Source organism: Myiozetetes cayanensis, unplaced genomic scaffold (genome assembly GCF_022539395.1).
Source record: "Myiozetetes cayanensis isolate MyiCay16 unplaced genomic scaffold, myiCay2020 scf22, whole genome shotgun sequence".
NCBI lineage: Eukaryota > Metazoa > Chordata > Aves > Passeriformes > Tyrannidae > Myiozetetes > Myiozetetes cayanensis.
The window spans coordinates 11,107,641-11,125,331 of record NW_026087434.1 but is presented as its reverse complement, the minus strand read 5'-3'; the positions used below and the strand labels follow the sequence as shown (position 1 = coordinate 11,125,331).

General features: G+C 52.9%; 1 protein-coding gene across 4 annotated transcripts; it reads left to right on the top strand.

Annotated features, from left to right (window-relative positions):
* Positions 1–3,897: 3,897 nt before the first annotated feature.
* Positions 3,898–16,962, top strand: ELAC2 (elaC ribonuclease Z 2). Of its 4 annotated transcripts, XM_050319536.1 has the most exons (24): positions 3,900–4,132; positions 4,308–4,358; positions 4,437–4,507; positions 5,126–5,190; positions 5,784–5,841; positions 6,332–6,400; positions 6,893–7,048; positions 7,534–7,592; positions 8,419–8,477; positions 8,566–8,638; positions 9,469–9,581; positions 10,183–10,281; positions 10,467–10,605; positions 10,683–10,768; positions 11,736–11,845; positions 12,104–12,200; positions 12,604–12,742; positions 13,345–13,383; positions 13,536–13,645; positions 13,966–14,065; positions 14,145–14,265; positions 14,448–14,526; positions 15,212–15,356; positions 15,965–16,962. In XM_050319536.1, exons 1-24 carry the CDS (start codon positions 3,942–3,944, stop codon positions 16,205–16,207), a joined length of 2,472 nt encoding a protein of 823 aa, XP_050175493.1. In that variant the 5' UTR covers positions 3,900–3,941; the 3' UTR covers positions 16,208–16,962. The 4 variants fall into 4 exon arrangements, with proteins under 4 accessions (XP_050175494.1, XP_050175493.1, XP_050175496.1 ...); XM_050319537.1 differs by lacking the exon at positions 5,126–5,190 and having other exon boundaries at positions 3,898–4,132; positions 6,882–7,048; XM_050319539.1 differs by lacking the exon at positions 5,126–5,190 and having other exon boundaries at positions 4,037–4,132.
* Positions 16,963–17,691: the final 729 nt, after the last annotated feature.

The window sequence follows — 17,691 nt, the reverse complement described above, 5'->3', positions numbered from 1 at the left end:
TTCCTCACAGCCCCGAGGCAGCACTGGCTTTATGGTGACTCTCAGAACTGAGAATGATCCTTGTGTGTGATCACTGGGAAGGTGAGGGAGGACTTGGGGAAATTAGACTGTAATTTAGCATTTATTATCAAAGGGCTGGGAGATGTGTTCCAGGAGACATGTGTGCTCCTGGGGCAGTGTCACAGAATCCCAGAATGGTTGGGGTGGGAAGGGATTCATCCAGTTCCAACCCCCTGCCATGGGCAGGGACACCTTCCACTGGCCCAGGTTGATTCAAGCCCTGTCCAACCTGGCCTTGGACACTTCCAGGGATGGGGCAGCCACAGCTTCTCTGGGCAACCTGTGCCAGGGCCTCACCACCCTCATAGCCAATAATTTTTCCCTAATATCCCATTTAACCCTGCCCTGTTTCAGTCTCAAATTACTGCCCCTTGTGCTGTCACTCCATGCCCCTGTAAATAGTCCCTCTCCATCTTTCCTTTGCTCCCTTCAGGTGCTGCAATTAGGGCATCCTGAAACTTCTCCAGGCTGAACAATCCCAACTCTCTCCCCTTTCCTCCCAGCAGAGCTGCTCCATCCCTCTGATCATCTTGGTGCCTGGACTCTCTCCAGCAGCTCCATGTCCTTGCTGTGCCAAGGACACTCAGGTGCTGACATCAAGCATGAGCCTCCCATCAGGCTCAGAGTTTTCTGTACCTCCAGTGGAATCTCCATAAGACTGATATTACAGGCAATCCTGTCACATGGCAGAAATGCAGTCACAGCTCTCCACACTCTCCTGTGCACACAAAGCCAAGCCAGCAAGGTTGGACAGAATTGCCAGGATTCATATGATGAAAAATACCACACACTGCCTTAGTGACTTCACCCACTAAAGAAACACTGGCTGGTGTTTCCAGCCCCATGCCAGCTGGTCAGAGCCCTAAGAAAACTCTTGTGCTCCCCAAGGTATTTGAAAAATGCTTTAAAAGCACAAAAAAATAAGGTGTTTTCATACCTCCTCATTCACCTGAGCAGAAAAACATTTCCGGGGGAGGGAATGATACAGCAGGCGGGCAGGAATGCACAGACAGAACACTTGCCTTTGGAAACTCCAGCTTTTATCGGGGAGCAATTTAAAGATCACAAAATCACAGAGTGAAGGGACCCACAGGGATCATCGAGTCCAGCTCCTGGCCCTGCACAGGACACCCCAAAAGGAGTTTAAGATCTAAGCTGATGTTTTCCTTCTCATATGGCTCCAGGGAGCAGAGCCAAGTGCCAAGGTTGCAGCACTGTAACGTGGAAAAAGTGTGTGAACAAAGAGTTTGCCATTCAGTGGAACAAACAAACCTCTTCTTTAACCCACAAGTGGGAACACCCAGGGAAAACTACCGGGCTACTTTGAGCTGTTGTGTGAAGAGATGGGAATCAGAAGGAGAAATGTTAGATGTACTATAGGTCTGAAGAAAGTCTAACAGAACAGCTGTAAACAGCCATGGCAAGATCTGGAGGTCTAGAGAGGTCCCCACTCAAAGGGCTGCTTGGATCACTGGAAGAGAAAGGAAAGAACATTGGCACGAGGAATAAAGGGAGACAGCATTTGGAAAGCAAAGCACTGGGAAAGATAAGGTTTGCCTTTGGAACTCAAGAAGACAAGGGATATTGATGGTCAGTGTTGTTTATGTTGGGGTACTCTGGTTACAGTAACATTTAGTGGCTCTTTTTGAAGCAAACAGACAGCCCGAGAGCTCACACTGGGTTTGGAGAGCTGGAAAATAAACAGAGCTGCAGCCTGGTGTTCCTACACAGGCCCTGAGCAGGCTCCTGTGGGAGGGGAGCAGCAGGGAATGGTGGGGCCTGGGGAATCACAGGGGGACTGGGGCTTGCCAGGGGCCTTGAGAGGGCCAACCTGCTGCTGGAGGTCAGGCCAGGGGCCTCAGGGCTGTGTCCAGCCTGGGCTTGGCAGCCAAGGAGAGGAGAGGGACTGCCCAGCTCTGTGTGTGCCTCTGCCTGCCCCAGAGCAGCTCTGCCTGCTTCTGAGAGCTGTAATTATGGGAAGGATGGCTGGAGTTCCCCTGAAAACAAAACCATACAAAGATTTAGCTGGACAACACCCAAGTGCCTGCTGTTGCCCTGTGCCCCAGCCTGGGATCTCCTACTCACACTGGCAGCCCCATCTCCTGGGCTTTAGCTGCCAGGAATTTCCCCTTCTTTGGGTGAATCTGAAAAGACCAAAACACAATTATCAGACAAATAAACAGGGACAGGAAACACAACCTACATACTCCCCCTTTAAGTGTTTCCCCACAAGCCAAGGAAATACTTGCTTTTCCTTTTCAGTTCCACAGCCACTGCTCTAATTTACCCCTAAAACCTTTGACTACACTGTTTGCTTTCCAAGATCAGCCTGCTGCTTCTTGCTCCCTCCTTTAGCCAGGCAAGCAGGACAGCCTGTCCTGCTGGGAGGGTCGAGTAAGAATGCAACCTCTTAACAGCTGCTCCATAAAGAACACACGTAAAAAACCATCTCCAGTTTTACACATTCCTACTCCTGCTACAGCAACTCCAACATTGGAAAAGCAGAAACACATTAGAGCTGCAAAGTACTACTTGAAAATGCTGCCTCCAGTTACATCTGTCCAGCAAGAGGAAATGTCCTCATGGCATCAGGGACCATCTCCTTGCAGAGAGGGAGGTCAAACACTGGAACAGGCTTCCTCAGGAGGTGCTCAATACCCCAGCCTGACAGGGTTTAAGAGATGCCCTTAAGAATACACTTTAAATGTTGGACAGCCCAAAGTGATCAGGCACTTGGACTGGATGGTTCAACCCTGGAAGTGTCCAAGGCCAAGCTGGACAAGGCTTGGAGTAACTTGGTCTAGTGGAGGGTGTCCCTGCCCATGGTTAGAACTGGATTATCTTCCAGGTCCCTTCCAACCCAAACCATTCTGTGATTTCAGATGATCATTGCAGGGCCCTTCCCCCAGAAATGCTGTTCTATTCTCCAGTGTGTTCTGTGTTGGTTCAGAGACCTCTGTGCCCAAGCTTACTTTACAAAGGAAAGCCATCACCAGCTCAGGATTCCTACTTGCACTTCTGCTCAGCGCTTCCTCACCGAGAGGGAGGTCAAGCCCTGGGCAGGTTCCCTCGAGAGGTTCTGGAGGAAACCTGCACTCGACCTTCGTCCTTCTCCCCCTGCTCCGTGCAGGGACGGGCCCGGCTGCGCCTGGCGGGGGCTGCACCGGCACTCGGCGGGGCGGGGATCGGGGCAGGGGGAGCTCGGGGGGACCGTGAGCTGCCCACCCTGGGGGGGACACCGGGACACGCGGGGGAGAGCGAGGGGAGGACAGCGAGCGGCTCGTTGATGGGGTCTCCTCGCGGAGCCGCCTCGGGCTGTGCCTGCGTTCCTGCCGGAACCAGCGGCTGTGTGGAACCGCGCCCGGCTGTGCAGTGCGGGGCCGGCGGGCACTGCAGCCGCCGCTGCGGACGGGCCCGGGCCCGGCAGGGACAGTGGCTGGCGCTGGGAATGTTTCGACAGAGGATCGGGAGTGGCAGACGATCGGGAATGGCGGGATCGGGACCGCCCCCACGCCCCCAGCCTCCCTCGGCGCGGCCACGTGACCTGGCCGGGCAGGACCCTGGCGACCCGGGGGGCGGGGCGGCCGGGCTGATTTTCCATGTCCATTGGTCTGCCCGCCTCACGTGCCCCTAGGGGGCGGGCCAACCGGCGCATTCCTCGCCTCCCATTGGCTGCCCCGTCCCTCATGGCGGGCGGCGCTGACGCCGGCGCGGGCGATTGGCCGGGGCGGCGCGCGCGGATGTGGGCGCTGGTGCGGGCGCTGCCGCCGGGCCGCGGGCTCGCGTGGGGGCGGGCGGGGAGCGGGGCCGGGATCGGGATCGGGATCGGGGCCGTCAGGGCCGGGATCGGGAGCGTCAGGGCCGGGCGCCGCGGCTGGGCCATGTCCGAGGGCCCTTCGGCGGCGCGGCCCGCGCGGCGGCCCAAGGACGTTCCGCGGCACGTGTGGGCCCGCGAGCGGCGGCGCAGCGCGGGCGGGGGCCTGGCCGGGCCCAACACCGTGTACGTGCAGGTGGTGGCGGCCGGGACGAGGGACGCGGGGGCGGCCGTGTACGTGTTCTCCGAGTTCAACCGGTCAGTGCCGCGCCGCGGGGACGGGAGGGCTGGGACGGAGACTGGCTGGGACTGGGAATGGGGCTGGGAAGGGGGATGGAGGTGGGGCAGGGAATGGGGCTGGGGTCGGGACCGGGGATGGGATGGCGGTCGGTCACCCCTCCCTGGCCTGCCCTGACGCCCCTTTTCCCCCCAGGTACCTGTTCAACTGCGGCGAGGGCACCCAGCGGGCCATGCAGGAGCACAAGTAAGTGGGAACACCGGGGGGGCCGCCCCGGGGCTGGACCGGCCCCGCTGACTCCCGCGCTCCCCGTGTCCCCCGCAGGCTGAAGATCTCCCACCTGGACAGCATCTTCCTCAGCAGGGTGGCCTGGGCCAATGTCGGGGGGCTGCCAGGTGAGCGGGGGGGGGGCTCTGCGGGCCGGGGGTGGTCACTTGGAGATGCTGGGGGTGTTTTAGGTCCTGGCAGGACCGGGGACGGTGTTGTCACGGGGCCTGGGCTGCACGTGGGGCTCTGCCAGTGCAGACACGTGGTGGGACAGGCCCTGCTGGCCCATCGTGCCTGGCTTTATCTTCCCCAAAATCACCCAGAGCAGAAGGTGTTACCACTGTTGTGTTGCCAGCAGGGAGCTGCTGATTAGGTAGGCTGGTTTAAGTCCAAAGGGATGACGAAGATTTGCTGCCACCACTGTCCTCAAAGCAGGAAGAGGTTAGAACAGATGGCTTAGGATCTTGTCCATTAAAATTCTGGAAATCTCCAAGAAAAGAGGATGTTACAGTGTGTTCAGGTGCCTTGCTCCAAATGATGGCTACCCAGATGTGTAGATATTTTCTTCCTCTGCAGAGATAAGTGACTTATTGAAACTGCCACAAAGCTGAAGCAAAATTGAATTTGGATCTGAGCTCAGTTCAGGCTGAGGCCCAGCACTCCTGCACGCTGAGAGGGATCTTTCTTCTGGGGTCTCCCAGCAGTAACTGAGGCTGTGATAAAGCTGTTTCCCTGCTTGTTTTTAGGTATGATTCTCACCTTAAAGGCTATAGGGCTTCAGAGATGTATGTTCCTGGGGCCACCAAAGCTGGTAAGTAGGGGAAGATACAGAAGGGAGAGCAAATGTTAGAGTTCACACTGGAATTGGGAGAGCTGGTGGCAAAGTGAATCTTTGTGCAGGTGTAAAATGCAGGTGTGAGTCAGTGTCAGCCAGGAGGGCTGCCTTCCAAATCCAAATCACAGGACAGCGTGAGACTTCTGCTCCTTAAAACCGTCCTGTCACCTTTTATCCTGAGAAATCATCTTTTGGGAGAAGGGGGTTCTGTTCCCTTGTCTGCTCCCTCCGGGTTTTATGTCAGTAGAAACTCAGTCTGATCTCCTGCCTTAGGAGGTCCTTGCCAGCCTAATGCAACATCTGGGCTGTTTTATTTCCTTGCAGTTTCTGCTGACTGATTCTGTGGATGGAAGGGGTGGGGACAGTGGTTCTTTGTTGTCCTTTCTCTTTCCAAACACGCTGTGCCTGCTGGAGGTGGGACCCCTGCCCAGAGCTGCCTGGGTGCTGCCCAGATTTGTCTGACTGGGCACTCAGCCTTTCCCTTCTCTGAAAGTACCTGTAGGTGCTGGAAGTGGTGCTTGTGCTGGCACTGCTTGTGCCACCTCCTGATAACACTGTCTCTTTTCCAGCAAAACTATTTGAAGGCCATTCGCCTCTTTCCCGGGCCCCTCAAAAGGATGGATTTAGGTATGTAGGTCTGGGGTGTGAGCAGGTGAACTTGTAATGTCTTATTTCACCTGTAACCAGGGTTACATTGAACAGTAACAACTTCAGAGTAAATGCCTCTGGTTTGGATCCACTCAGAGAGAGTTGTAAACATCTGTTTCGCTCTGCTACACTGTTCAAACCCTCACAACAGTGTTTCCAGCTCTGTCCTTGCTGGGGGGCTGCCAGACTGGCTGATCCAGACAGTTTGGTTTTAAAACTCTGTGAAGGGAATTTGCTTCCAGAACCTGCCAGTGAGCTTGCTCAGTGGCATCGTGGACAGCTCCCTGAGGGTGGTGGGCTTTTACAACTTCAAGTATTCATTGGGGTTTGGAGTTGGGCAGAGAAAGACAAGGGAAAGGTTCAGCAGGTTGTGTTTAGGAAAGAAAAAGACACTTTTCTGATTTGCATTGTTGTAGAGGGTGAGTCTCTGCTTATGAAGGTGTTAATGCTGGGTTTGGTCTCTCCTTAGCTGTGCAGTTACACACAGAGCCCGAGTACAAGGACGAGACAATGACAGTCCACCAGATACCTCTGACAGGTGAGCACCTGATGCTGCACTGACACAGGGTAAGCACAGTTAAGGTGGTTCAAAGAACAGCTTTTGTTTGCCAGCCTGAGTAAGCAGAAGTTCATTAATTTGTGTGTTCTTCTAAGGAGAAAGACCTTGTTCAAAGGAACAAGACCTGCTGAGTCAGAGCCTTGGCTTGTTCCTGTAGGTGTGGGTGGATGGAATGATGTGAAAGCCAAATCCCTGGGTTTGGCTTTCTCAGCCAGCTGAGTTCTTACTGCTGGAAACTGTGATACTGAGGGTGCAACACACACTTGACAGAGTTTAACAGTTTGGGGAGGAGGACTTTGATGAGGGGTGGCTCCCAAAATAAGTGACTGGAGTATGCAAGTCAGACTAGGGGTAGGAGTTCTGGTGCAATTTAAACATGCCTGTCATGGAAGGTAGAATGCTACTCCTGCTTTTCTTATCTGTCCCTTTTGATTGAGTGATCTTTGTCTGCTTTTATTGGATTTGGGACAGGAAAACCACTGGCTACTGAAAGTAAATCACCCCAGAGTCCTGGAGCATCAACCCAGGGTGCAAACAGCCCTAAAGGGGACACAGGGCCTGGATCACCGAGAGCTGCACAGCAAAGCTTGGAGGAGAGCAAAGGAAATAAAAGCCCAAAGAAAACAGGTGAAAAACATGGAATGGCCTTTTTAACTTTAATGAGATTAAGCCAAATTAAGGACATGCATTTGTCCTCCGAGCCATTTGCTCTCTGGGAGTGAGGTCTGTAGAGAAGCTCAGCAGAATGTGTTCTGTACTGTGGAACCTGACACAGAACTCATAAGGCCTAGAAACTGGACATGATTCCTGCTGGGGTGTGATTAGTCCCTGTAGTAGTTTGCTTCTGGCTGGGGTGTGTGCTCCAGCCTTTGTAATTTAATTATAGCTGCATGTTGGGCTGATTGTTTTTCAGTCTTGGCTTTGGTTTTTTGTAGCTGAAGCCATGAGCTCTCTGGTCTTGGGTGCTTGTACATTTTGCTGTTGGACTCCAAGTTGGGCAGATGATGTTCTTGTGTTGTTCCTGTTCATGCTTTAGCAAATATTGCCACATTTTGGTTTTAAGGAAAGTAACAGGGAGTGATGATTTTGAGTAGTTTTGCTTTCTTTTACAGGTGACGAGCAGGAGTGTGCAAGTAGGAATCCTGAGCTGGTGATGGCTTTCCTTTGTAAAGTAAGCTTGGGCACAGAAGTCTCTAAACCAACACAGAACACTGGAGAATAGAACAGCATTTCTGTGGGAAGGGCCCTGCAATGATCATCTGAAATCACAGAATGGTTTGGGTTGGAAGGGACCTGGAAGATAATCCAGTTCTAACCATGGGCAGGGACACCCTCCACTAGACCAAGTTACTCCAAGCCTTGTCCAGCTTGGCCTTGGACACTTCCAGGGTTGAACCATCCAGTCCAAGTGCCTGATCACTTTGGGCTGTCCAACATTTAAAGTGTATTCTTAAGGGCATCTCTTAAACCCTGTCAGGCTGGGGTATTGAGCACCTCCTGAGGAAGCCTGTTCCAGTGTTTGACCTCCCTCTCTGCAAGGAGATGGTCCCTGATGCCATGAGGACATTTCCTCTTGCTGGACAGATGTAACTGGAGGCAGCATTTTCAAGTAGTACTTTGCAGCTCTAATGTGTTTCTGCTTTTCCAATGTTGGAGTTGCTGTAGCAGGAGTAGGAATGTGTAAAACTGGAGATGGTTTTTTACGTGTGTTCTTTATGGAGCAGCTGTTAAGAGGTTGCATTCTTACTCGACCCTCCCAGCAGGACAGGCTGTCCTGCTTGCCTGGCTAAAGGAGGGAGCAAGAAGCAGCAGGCTGATCTTGGAAAGCAAACAGTGTAGTCAAAGGTTTTAGGGGTAAATTAGAGCAGTGGCTGTGGAACTGAAAAGGAAAAGCAAGTATTTCCTTGGCTTGTGGGGAAACACTTAAAGGGGGAGTATGTAGGTTGTGTTTCCTGTCCCTGTTTATTTGTCTGATAATTGTGTTTTGGTCTTTTCAGATTCACCCAAAGAAGGGGAAATTCCTGGCAGCTAAAGCCCAGGAGATGGGGCTGCCAGTGTGAGTAGGAGATCCCAGGCTGGGGCACAGGGCAACAGCAGGCACTTGGGTGTTGTCCAGCTAAATCTTTGTATGGTTTTGTTTTCAGGGGAACTCCAGCCATCCTTCCCATAATTACAGCTCTCAAAAATGGGGAGAGCGTCACTTTTGAAGGCAGAGAGGTAAGATGTGTCTGTGCTTCTGCTGTGGCTTTGCCACCCTCCCTCCTTCACTGGGCTCCCAGTGACAAGCTTTTGTGCAGAATGGTTTGCCTACCAGTAGGTACTGGGGTTGTTCCAGCTTCAGATATTGTTGCTGAATGTGCATGTCTGGGGCTGTTGAGGTTATGATCAAGGAAGCACACTCCAAAACAAATACCTGTGTGGTATGACTGGATGTTTGCTTTTTGGCAGAGCTTCTTCCTCTCCCCTTCCCAAAGCTGATGCAGATCTAGGAGCAAGTTAGTGGAGTTAAATTCTGCATTTTTTAAATCTGGGGATTGAATGTCTGTGTAGTCATAACTCCTCTTTACTGTGTTTGCAGTTCTTATATCAAAAGTGGTTTAGTAGTTCCTGGGTGCAGGGTCAAATCTCTCAAACACTGGAGTGAGGGGCAGAGCCAGTTCTGGCCATGGCCCAGGTGATCTTGAAGTGAAGATCCTGATCTGGGAGACAGGACTGACATATCTTTGTGTCACAAGAATTTCACAGAGCCTTTTTTCTTACTTAAACATGCTTTTTCTACCTCTGAATTTGCCGTGGGAACCTAAAAGCTGCTACAATTCCTTTCCTTAAGTTTGATTGTGGTTTGCCCTGGGACCCGGGTGGGGATTTGTTGTTCCACAGTGTGTAATGGGAACAGAAGGGGAACAAGACTTGTCCTGGCTGGGTTTGCTGAGCATTTAGAGGGGTTGCTGGGGGCTGCCTGGTGGAACAAACAGCTGGTGACAGAGCAGTGCAGAAAGGGCTGTGTGCACACAGTTTGTGGTGTGACCATCGTGTGTCTCCTGCAGCTGTTCCCTGAGGAGCTGTGCACCCCCACGGATCCTGGCCCCGTGTTCCTGGTGCTGGAGTGTCCTCACGAGGGCTTTGTGGATGCCGTGTGTGAGAACGAGACCTTCCGCAGGTAGGGGGTCACCTGGAGGGTTTGGGGAAGGAGCCCTGTGCTGAGCTCTGCCAAACAGGAGCTCCTGTCCTAGTTTGGATGTGCTGGTTTTTGTGGCTGATGGCTGAGCTCTTTGGCACTGTTAAGGAGCTCAAGATGCAAAAAAGGACTGGTGTTGCATTTAGGAAAGGCAGGACCTGTGGGAATCTGTGACTGTCACAGGCCTGTCTTCCCTCAGGGGCCCCAGAGCAGGAATGTGCACTGGTGTGTGGCTGGGGAGCAGTGGAGGTTGCTGCTTTCCTGGGTGCTGGAAGCCTGGACTGCACATAACAAGTCTGTAGGGCTGGTGCTGAGGCACACTGGGCTCGTGGAAGCCCTGCAGATGTTGTTGCTGATGGAGGAGAGGAATTGGCCTGTGGGGGACAGTGGAGGTGTCAGCAGGTGATGGGTCTGAGCCTGGTGCTTTGGTGCTGTGGAGCCTGGAACTCCTGGGCCGTGCTCTGAAGGTCTGTGCTCTGTCTGCCTGAGGGGCATCTCTGGGAGCACCAGGATGGGACAGGGGTGGGTATGCCAAGGGATGCACTGAAGCACAGGTATTTTTTCTGTGTTTGAATGTGCCCAGGTACCAGGAGGGACTTCCTGAGAACCAGGTGGCCTTGGTTATTCACATGACTCCAGAGTCAGTGCTCCGAGACAGCCGCTACCAGCAGTGGATGGAGAGGTGCGTGGTCCTCTAGTTCCTGGGTTTGTGACTCTGCTGGCAGCAGCCTGTTCTTGTTTCTCCCAAAGTACAAGGAGCTGTTGGCTGGCAGCAGGGCTCTGCTGGCTCAGCTGAGATCTTTAGCTCAGGTGTGCACAGCTCCTGTGGGGGCTGAAAGTGTTGTGTGTGTTGTTGTCCTGTGACAGATTTGGCCCCGGGACGCAGCACCTGGTGCTCAATGAGAACTGCTCGGCCGTGCACAACCCGCGCAGCTACAAGATTCAAACTCAGCTGAACCTCATCCACCCCGAGATCTTCCCCCTGCTCACCACCTACCAGAGCAAGGTAGGCCAGGCCCTGCCCACGTGCCCTGTGCCAAGCCCGTGTTCCCTGTGCCCTTCCATGTCCTCTCCTCCCTGCAGGAAGCGGAGGCCGAGTGCTGGGTGCCCATCGTGCGAGGGGAGTGCCTCCTCAAGTACCACTTTAGGCCACAGCAGGAGTGGCAGAGGTCAGTGAGAATCTCTGGCTTCCAAGGCTTGGGGTTTTGGCTTGGAGCAGCTTTTCAGTGAGGGAGGACACTGTGTCAGCATCCTTTGCAGATCCTTTCTGCCAGGTTGCCAATTGTTGTCTGAGGGCTGCATCCCTGAAAGTCTTGGACAAGGTGTAGGACGTGGATGAGTGAACTAATGAAAACAACACCTGACGAGTGGTTTGGAGTGTTGTTTCTGTACCTCATTCTTGTAGCCTCATGGTCCTCTGTCCTTTGCTTTGACTCATTGCTGTGAACCCGACCGTGGCTGTGGCAGAGCAGGTGGAGGCAGGGAGAGAGTTTTTGGGGAGCCCAGTGAAAGACTTCATGTCTGAAGACCCAGAGAGCCTGATGTCAGAGCTGAAACAAGGTGGTTAACCAGTTGTCAGCTTTGCTTGTGCTGGCCTTGTGGGCAAGTGGGTGAAGCTCCTCAGTGAGAACCTTAAGGGCTGGGGACCATGTGTGTAAGAAGATTCCAGCTGCCAGGCTCAGATTTCTGGCTCTGTTGGGCAGAACAGGAGGGGCCAGGTGCCAAGAAGAGTTTAAGTGTCTCTGCTCAAGGTGTGTGAAGGCCTGTGGTACTGCAGGTGCTCTGATGCAGGCCCAGGGCACAGGTCCCTTACGCTTTTCAGTGGAGCCTGGAGCCCTTTTGAGCGTCTGCTCCTTCTCCAGGACCCTCCATGCTGCCTTGCAGTGCCCTCTAGTGCTTGGCAGCTCTGCATCAGGACATGGTTCCATTCCATGAGCTTCTCCAGTTTGGTGGAACGATTGTTTCTGTGGTTTCTCAGCCCAACTAGGCCTTTTTGGCACACCACACTTGTGCACATGTCTTCTCCTTGGAGCTTGGAAAGAGCATTTACCCCCTTGTTGTAAGGCTGTTGTGGCACAGGAAGGGCTTTTTCAGTGCCTGCCCTGCCCCATCCTGATATGTGGCCTCTTCTTGCAGAGATGCTGTGACTGTCTGTGATCACAACACCTTTGTTAGTGAAGCCTTGGACCTCCCTGACTTCCAGACCCGTGTGAAGGAGTGCAAAGAGAGCCTGTCTGCTGTACCAGGTATGGATCAGGAACCTGGCTTGGATCAGTGCAATGGGAAGCAGGAGCTCTTGGTGCCCCAATGCTTTGGAGCTCAGACAAAGATGTGAAGGGGTGGTGCTTGTTTTGCCTTCCCTTGTAAACCTGCTGCTGAGGGAGGCAAAACTGACTGTGCTGGGCATGGTTGGCTCTGGAGTTACTGGGCTGGTGAACTGAATGGTGTCTGACTGGGCAGTATGTGGAGAACACTTACAGATTCTTGTTGTCCGTTTTCTCTAGGAAATGTGAGTACTTATCCTGAAATCGTGTTCCTGGGAACAGGATCTGCAATTCCAATGAAGATCCGAAATGTCAGTTCCACACTGGTGAACACCAGGTAAATCCCAGTGCTCTACAGGCTCAGTGTCTCGGGGGTGCTGCCCAAGGGCTGATCTAAACAGTGCTGGTGACACAGGGTGAGTGCCCCATCCTGGAGCTGCACTTTCAGGCCCCAGTCTCTCAGTAGGTGGGGAAGAGTCAAGAGCCACCTGTAAAGCCAAGCCTTTAATGTCTCCATTTTACCATCTGCCCCGAGGGTGTGCACGGCATCAGCACAAGACCAGGGTGAGGTGTGCAGACAGAACAGGCTCTAAAGCCTTGGCTTGTAGTGCTGGAGCAGCACTGAGGGGTGTAGGGCACTGAGATCTCTGCCTTCCAACCCAAAAGATCCCCCTCCCAGCATGGCCCCGCTCAGAGCTCATCCAGTGGCTGCCAAAGGTCTCTGTCACTTGTCTCCCCAGCGCTACCCGATCCCTCCTCCTGGACTGTGGAGAAGGAACCTTTGGGCAGCTGTGCCGTCACTATGGACAGCAGGTTGACCAAGTGCTGTGTAACCTCGTGGCTGTGTTTGTGTCCCACATGCACACGGACCATCACTCGGTGGGTTCAGTGTGGGAAGGGGAAGGGGCTCTGTGCATGTGTGCTCTGCTCTTTGAGGTCAGCTGGAGCTCCAGCTGATGAGTGTGGGCTGCCCTGCTCTGCATTCCTCTCTGCATTCCTTCCCCAGGCACTGCTCAATCTGCCTGTGTTTGTAATTCCCTCTCCCTCCCCGTTTGGGATCCCTGGAATCATCTGGAGTTGTAATTTTTTGGCAGTGTCCAACCCAGCCCCCTCTATGTTTGCAGTAGAGTCACAGAAGGACCAGCTGGTCTGTTCTAGACCGGGCCTGAGCAGGACGTGCTGTGTGCTGCTCTGTTCCCTGGCCGTCACACTGGGTCTGAGGAGCTGGATAGGGACTTATTGCTCTCCACCCTTCTGGGAAGTGTTGAGGGCCTTGGGGGCTTCTGGCCACCAGCTTGGGGCATAAGCAGTGTCAGTGTTACAGCAGCTCAGCAAGCTGCAGTTATTGAAAAGCAGTAATCAAGGATTTCTGACTGCAGGTTTGTTCTGACTCCAGGCTTGCTGAGCTGTGGTAGTACTGTTGCCTCTCCCTCCCCAGACATTTCTGACTGCAGCCTGTGTCCTGCTTGTTTCCTTTGCAGGGGCTGGTGAACATCCTGATGGAGCGAAGGAGAGCTTTTGTGAGTAGCCCTGGGGCTCCTGAACTTGGCTTGGGGTGAGGGGAGAGGAATTTCTGAGTAGTGGAGAAGCACCAGCACTTCCCTAGGTATTTCTTCTTTCTGATTTTGTGTACACCTAGTACTGATGTTTTCCCCCACCTTTGCTTTTCCAGGCAGCCCTTGGTCAGGCTTTCAGCCCTCTGTTTCTGGTAGCACCTGAGCAGATCATGCCTTGGCTACACGAGTACCACAACCACTGTGAGGAGATTCTCGGAGACATCAGGTGAGAGTTCTGTGTGGTGTGTGGAGAGAAGTCCTTGCTGGGTCCTTATTTAAGGCAAAACCCGTCACCCATTCCCCAGCCCCTTCACTGGAGGTGACTCTGAGTCCTTCTGCTGCCTGTAGAATGAGGATGTGCAGTTTGCAGAGGGCAGGAAGAGTTACAGGGGGAATAACAGGTGTACCAAAGCACACCTTACACTTGTTTGTAAAGTGAGAGAGGAGAACTGAAGAGGAGAAACGGGAGAAATCAGCTGCCGTAAAGATTAGATTGGGTTTTACTTTGTGCCTGTCCTTAGTTCTCTCTGCTTCTCTCCCTCACAGAATGATTCCTTCTCAGTCTCTTGTGAAAGGCTGTGAGAACATCAGACCTAAAGCCAAGGGGTTTGTGAGCTCTCTGTTAGAGAGCTACGACCTGGCTGAGGTGAGTTCCTGAGCTGGGGGCTCCGTGGCTGCGAGGGGCAGGAGAGGACCTGGGCTCTAACACTTGTGTCTGTGTTCAGTTTCAGACCTGTGAAGTCCAGCACTGTAAAAATGCTTTTGCGTGTTCATTGATCCACAAGTCTGGCTGGAAAGTAGTCTACTCTGGGGACACAATGCCCTGCATGGCCTTAGTGCAAATGGGTAGGTGATAAAACCTTCTCCTTGAAGGACCTCTTGGAGAAGTATCTGACATGGGCACCCCCAAACCCTTGGTGCTGCGCCTGCCACACAGTGAGGGGCTGAGGGGGGAAAAGGAGAGCTCATGTAGGCAGTTGGACTAGTCAGCCTTCAACTGAAAATTGAATATATTATGGTTTACACAGGTAAAGATGCCACCCTGCTGATCCACGAAGCCACACTGGAAGATGGCCTGGAAAAAGAAGCTATAGAGAAGACCCACAGGTGGGGTGTGTTCTGCTGTCTGTCTCTGTTAGGAAGGGAAATGTGCTGAGCTGGTGTTGTTCTTGGAGCTAGGGGTGAAGGGCCCAAGTCCTGTAGAAGATTCTGGTGTGTGCAGAGCTTTTCCACACTAAAAATGGTGTGTGCTCATTGCAGCAGCTCTGGAACCACTGCAGCTCCTCTCAACGTCCCCCAGAATAGATGGGGAAAGCTGTCAAGTAGACAGCAGTAACTCTACAGATAGAGTACCCCCTACTTGATTACATCTTGGGCCTAAGCTCAGGGGATAGAAGGGTCATCCTGTCCTTGTAACTAAACTTGCAATTCCAGTGAGTTCTGCAGCCAGGGATTCCTTGTGCTGCCCCCAGAAAACGAGGAGACCTGAGAGCATCTGCATGGAATTACCTGCAAATCACAGTGCAAGAGAGCTGGGTGTGCTGGCACCTCTGGGACAAGTGTTTGGAAAAGTCCCTGTCCCCAGTGACTTGTGGAGCTCTTAAAGGCAGACCTCCAAGTAATTACAGCTGCTTTTCTGCCCTTTGGAAGTCAGAGACTTGCCCCCAGTGCTGGCTGCCCGAGGGAGAGGAGCAGGGTGTGCCTGTGGGGACCCCGGGGCCCAGCAGGGGTGATGTCAGTTGGTGTGATGTGACCTGTGTGTGACCAGGATGTGCTCCTGCTTCCTTTGCAGCACGACCTCCCAGGCAATCCAGACGGGGATGAAGATGAATGCAGAATTCATCATGCTCAACCACTTCAGCCAGAGGTACGCCAAGATCCCGCTCTTCAGCGAGGACTTCAGCGACAAGGTTGGAATTGCCTTCGACCACATGAGGGTGAGTTGGGAGCTTGGGGCCAGGCCGTGGGAAAGGTTGCAGTGTTACTTTAGGATGACTGCTCATGATTTAAATTTTCCAGTTGTATCGATACTCCATCTCCTGAAGAGCAGTCTCCTCTAAAACAGCTCCTTTAACTGCTGGCAGCAGACATCGTCAGTGTGGGGAAAGGGTGGCACAGGGTGAGGCAGGTGCTGATGGCTCTTGAATCTGACTCTTAACACACTGACTGAGTACTTCCCTCACGCACCTCAAGTCTGCTTGCTACTCCCAGCCGAAAACCTAATTTTGCTTCCATCCCCATTCCCTTTTCAGTTTGTGTGCTGCTTCAATGGCTCTCTGCAGCAGGCATCTGGGAGGCAAAAGCTGCTACCATTGGGCTGCAGGCAGTTGTGGCAGTGAGGGCAGCTCCCCGTCAATCAGAACTTGTACTGGTTCACAGCATTTCTGTGGAGAAAGTGTGAATAACTTGCCGAGCCAGGGCTGCTGGGTGTGGGTGTGCACACAGGGAGGGGCAGTGCCCTGCCAGCTGCACAGGCCACGGGCAAGGGGGAGGAAGGGAAATAAAGAGGAGTTCTCATGCAGGCGCTCTCGTGCTTGTGTTTCAGGTACGTTTCGGTGACTTCCCAACCATCCCGAAGCTGATCCCGCCGCTGAAGGCTCTGTTTGCAGATGACATCGTGGAGATGGAGGAGCGCAAGGAGAAGCGGGAGCTGCGGCTCCTGAAGGAGACGGCCCTGGTGCTGGACAGACTGACTGGGGGGGAGAACACGGGGGCAGCGTGCCAGAAACGGAGACAGGCCAAGAACCACCAGGAAGTACCAGACAAGAAACTTAAAACAGTGAACTGAGAGAGACACGGCTGGGAATGCTCTGCTCTGAGAGAGGTTCCTTGCTCTCCGCAGGCCTCGGGAGCGCGTGGTGCTGCCGGCACGGCAGGAAAGGGGCTGGCCTTGGTTCTGGGGCTTGTTTGGTCATCGTGAACCTCCCTGGACTGCAGCTCCAGCGTCTGCCAGCAGTGCCAGTCCTCGTGGAGACAGGATCTGCTCACACAGCTCGCCTTGCAGGAGCTCACCAGGCCATGTGGCATTTTTCTTTTAGCCTGAAGTTCTTCTCTCTGAGCTGTTTTGATTTTGAGGTTTATGCTAAAAGCTATTGATAATGTAATAGCAGCAGGTGTGACCTTTGCAAGAGATCAGGTGTGGGAGGCCCTGAGGGGCCGCGGATTTGCCAGAAGAAAATGGGCAGGTCTCGGTGATAGGGGATGTAACCAGGTGTCAGAACCCAGGTGACAGGAGGAAAATTAACAGTAAAATGGGACCCAGTTACTTTTTAGGTTAAATTAGGAGTGACGATACGTCTGTACATCTGTGCTCCCATTTTATTTTGGTTTTCTCCACTGATTTTTTTTTTTTCCAAAAGATCAGTTTTACAAACCCTTTGTTTAGAATCTGAATAAAGCACTCACCGTCCTCCAGGAAGCTGTGTTGTAGCTGGATCACTAAGGAGGAAACAAACACCTGGTTTGCTCCAGAGAGTGACCTTGGCTGGCTGATTCTGCATTACAGCATTGGAATAAAGAGTTGCCCATCAGGTCTGGATCATGCTGGAGCTTCATGCCTGTGTTTTGTGCCAGAACAATCCTCGCTGGCTCTTTTACCCTCTAGACAGGAGCTTTGCTTGTCAACCCAAGCTGGTCCCAGTGGGTTTTGAATGGCTGGATCAGACTGGGAGTTTCCTCAAGCAGATTACAGTTGGGTGCATGGAACAGGAAAGCTGGCAAAGCAGGCAGAGGGGGAGAGGTCTGTGGTTAAGAGGGCTTTTCCGAGGCTTTGTGTGGGTCAGCTCTCCTTCCCTTCCCACTGCTGTAACTGCCTGTTACTGCTCTGTGCTGCTTGAATTATGGAGTTTATTTTTGGAGACAACTTGAAGACAGACACAGCCCCCAGGCCCTGCTCAACAAGTGATGCCAGCACATAATAGAGACTTAAGACTTCATTTTAAGGTGATGGGAAATTAGAAAACAAACTGGAAGCAAAATATATTTTTTTTAATGAGCTGAGCTTTAATATTCTTCTTGTCTAAAGCAGAGACAGCAACTGACAGCTGGGTCCTTAAAAAAAGCTCTACTGGGCTTTTAGGAATAGCCCTCAGGCACTGGGGAAAGACTGAGTAAGGACCTGTTACTGGGTAGGTGTTTGTAGGAGTGGGTTGGATGCCCAGTAGAGGGTTTGGTTACTGCTGGGCTCAGACAAGCAGCCCCGGGCCTGCACAGGATCCCTGTGCTGCTTTTCATGGAAGTGAGGAAAGGTCTTTTATTTGGAAAATAATGAAA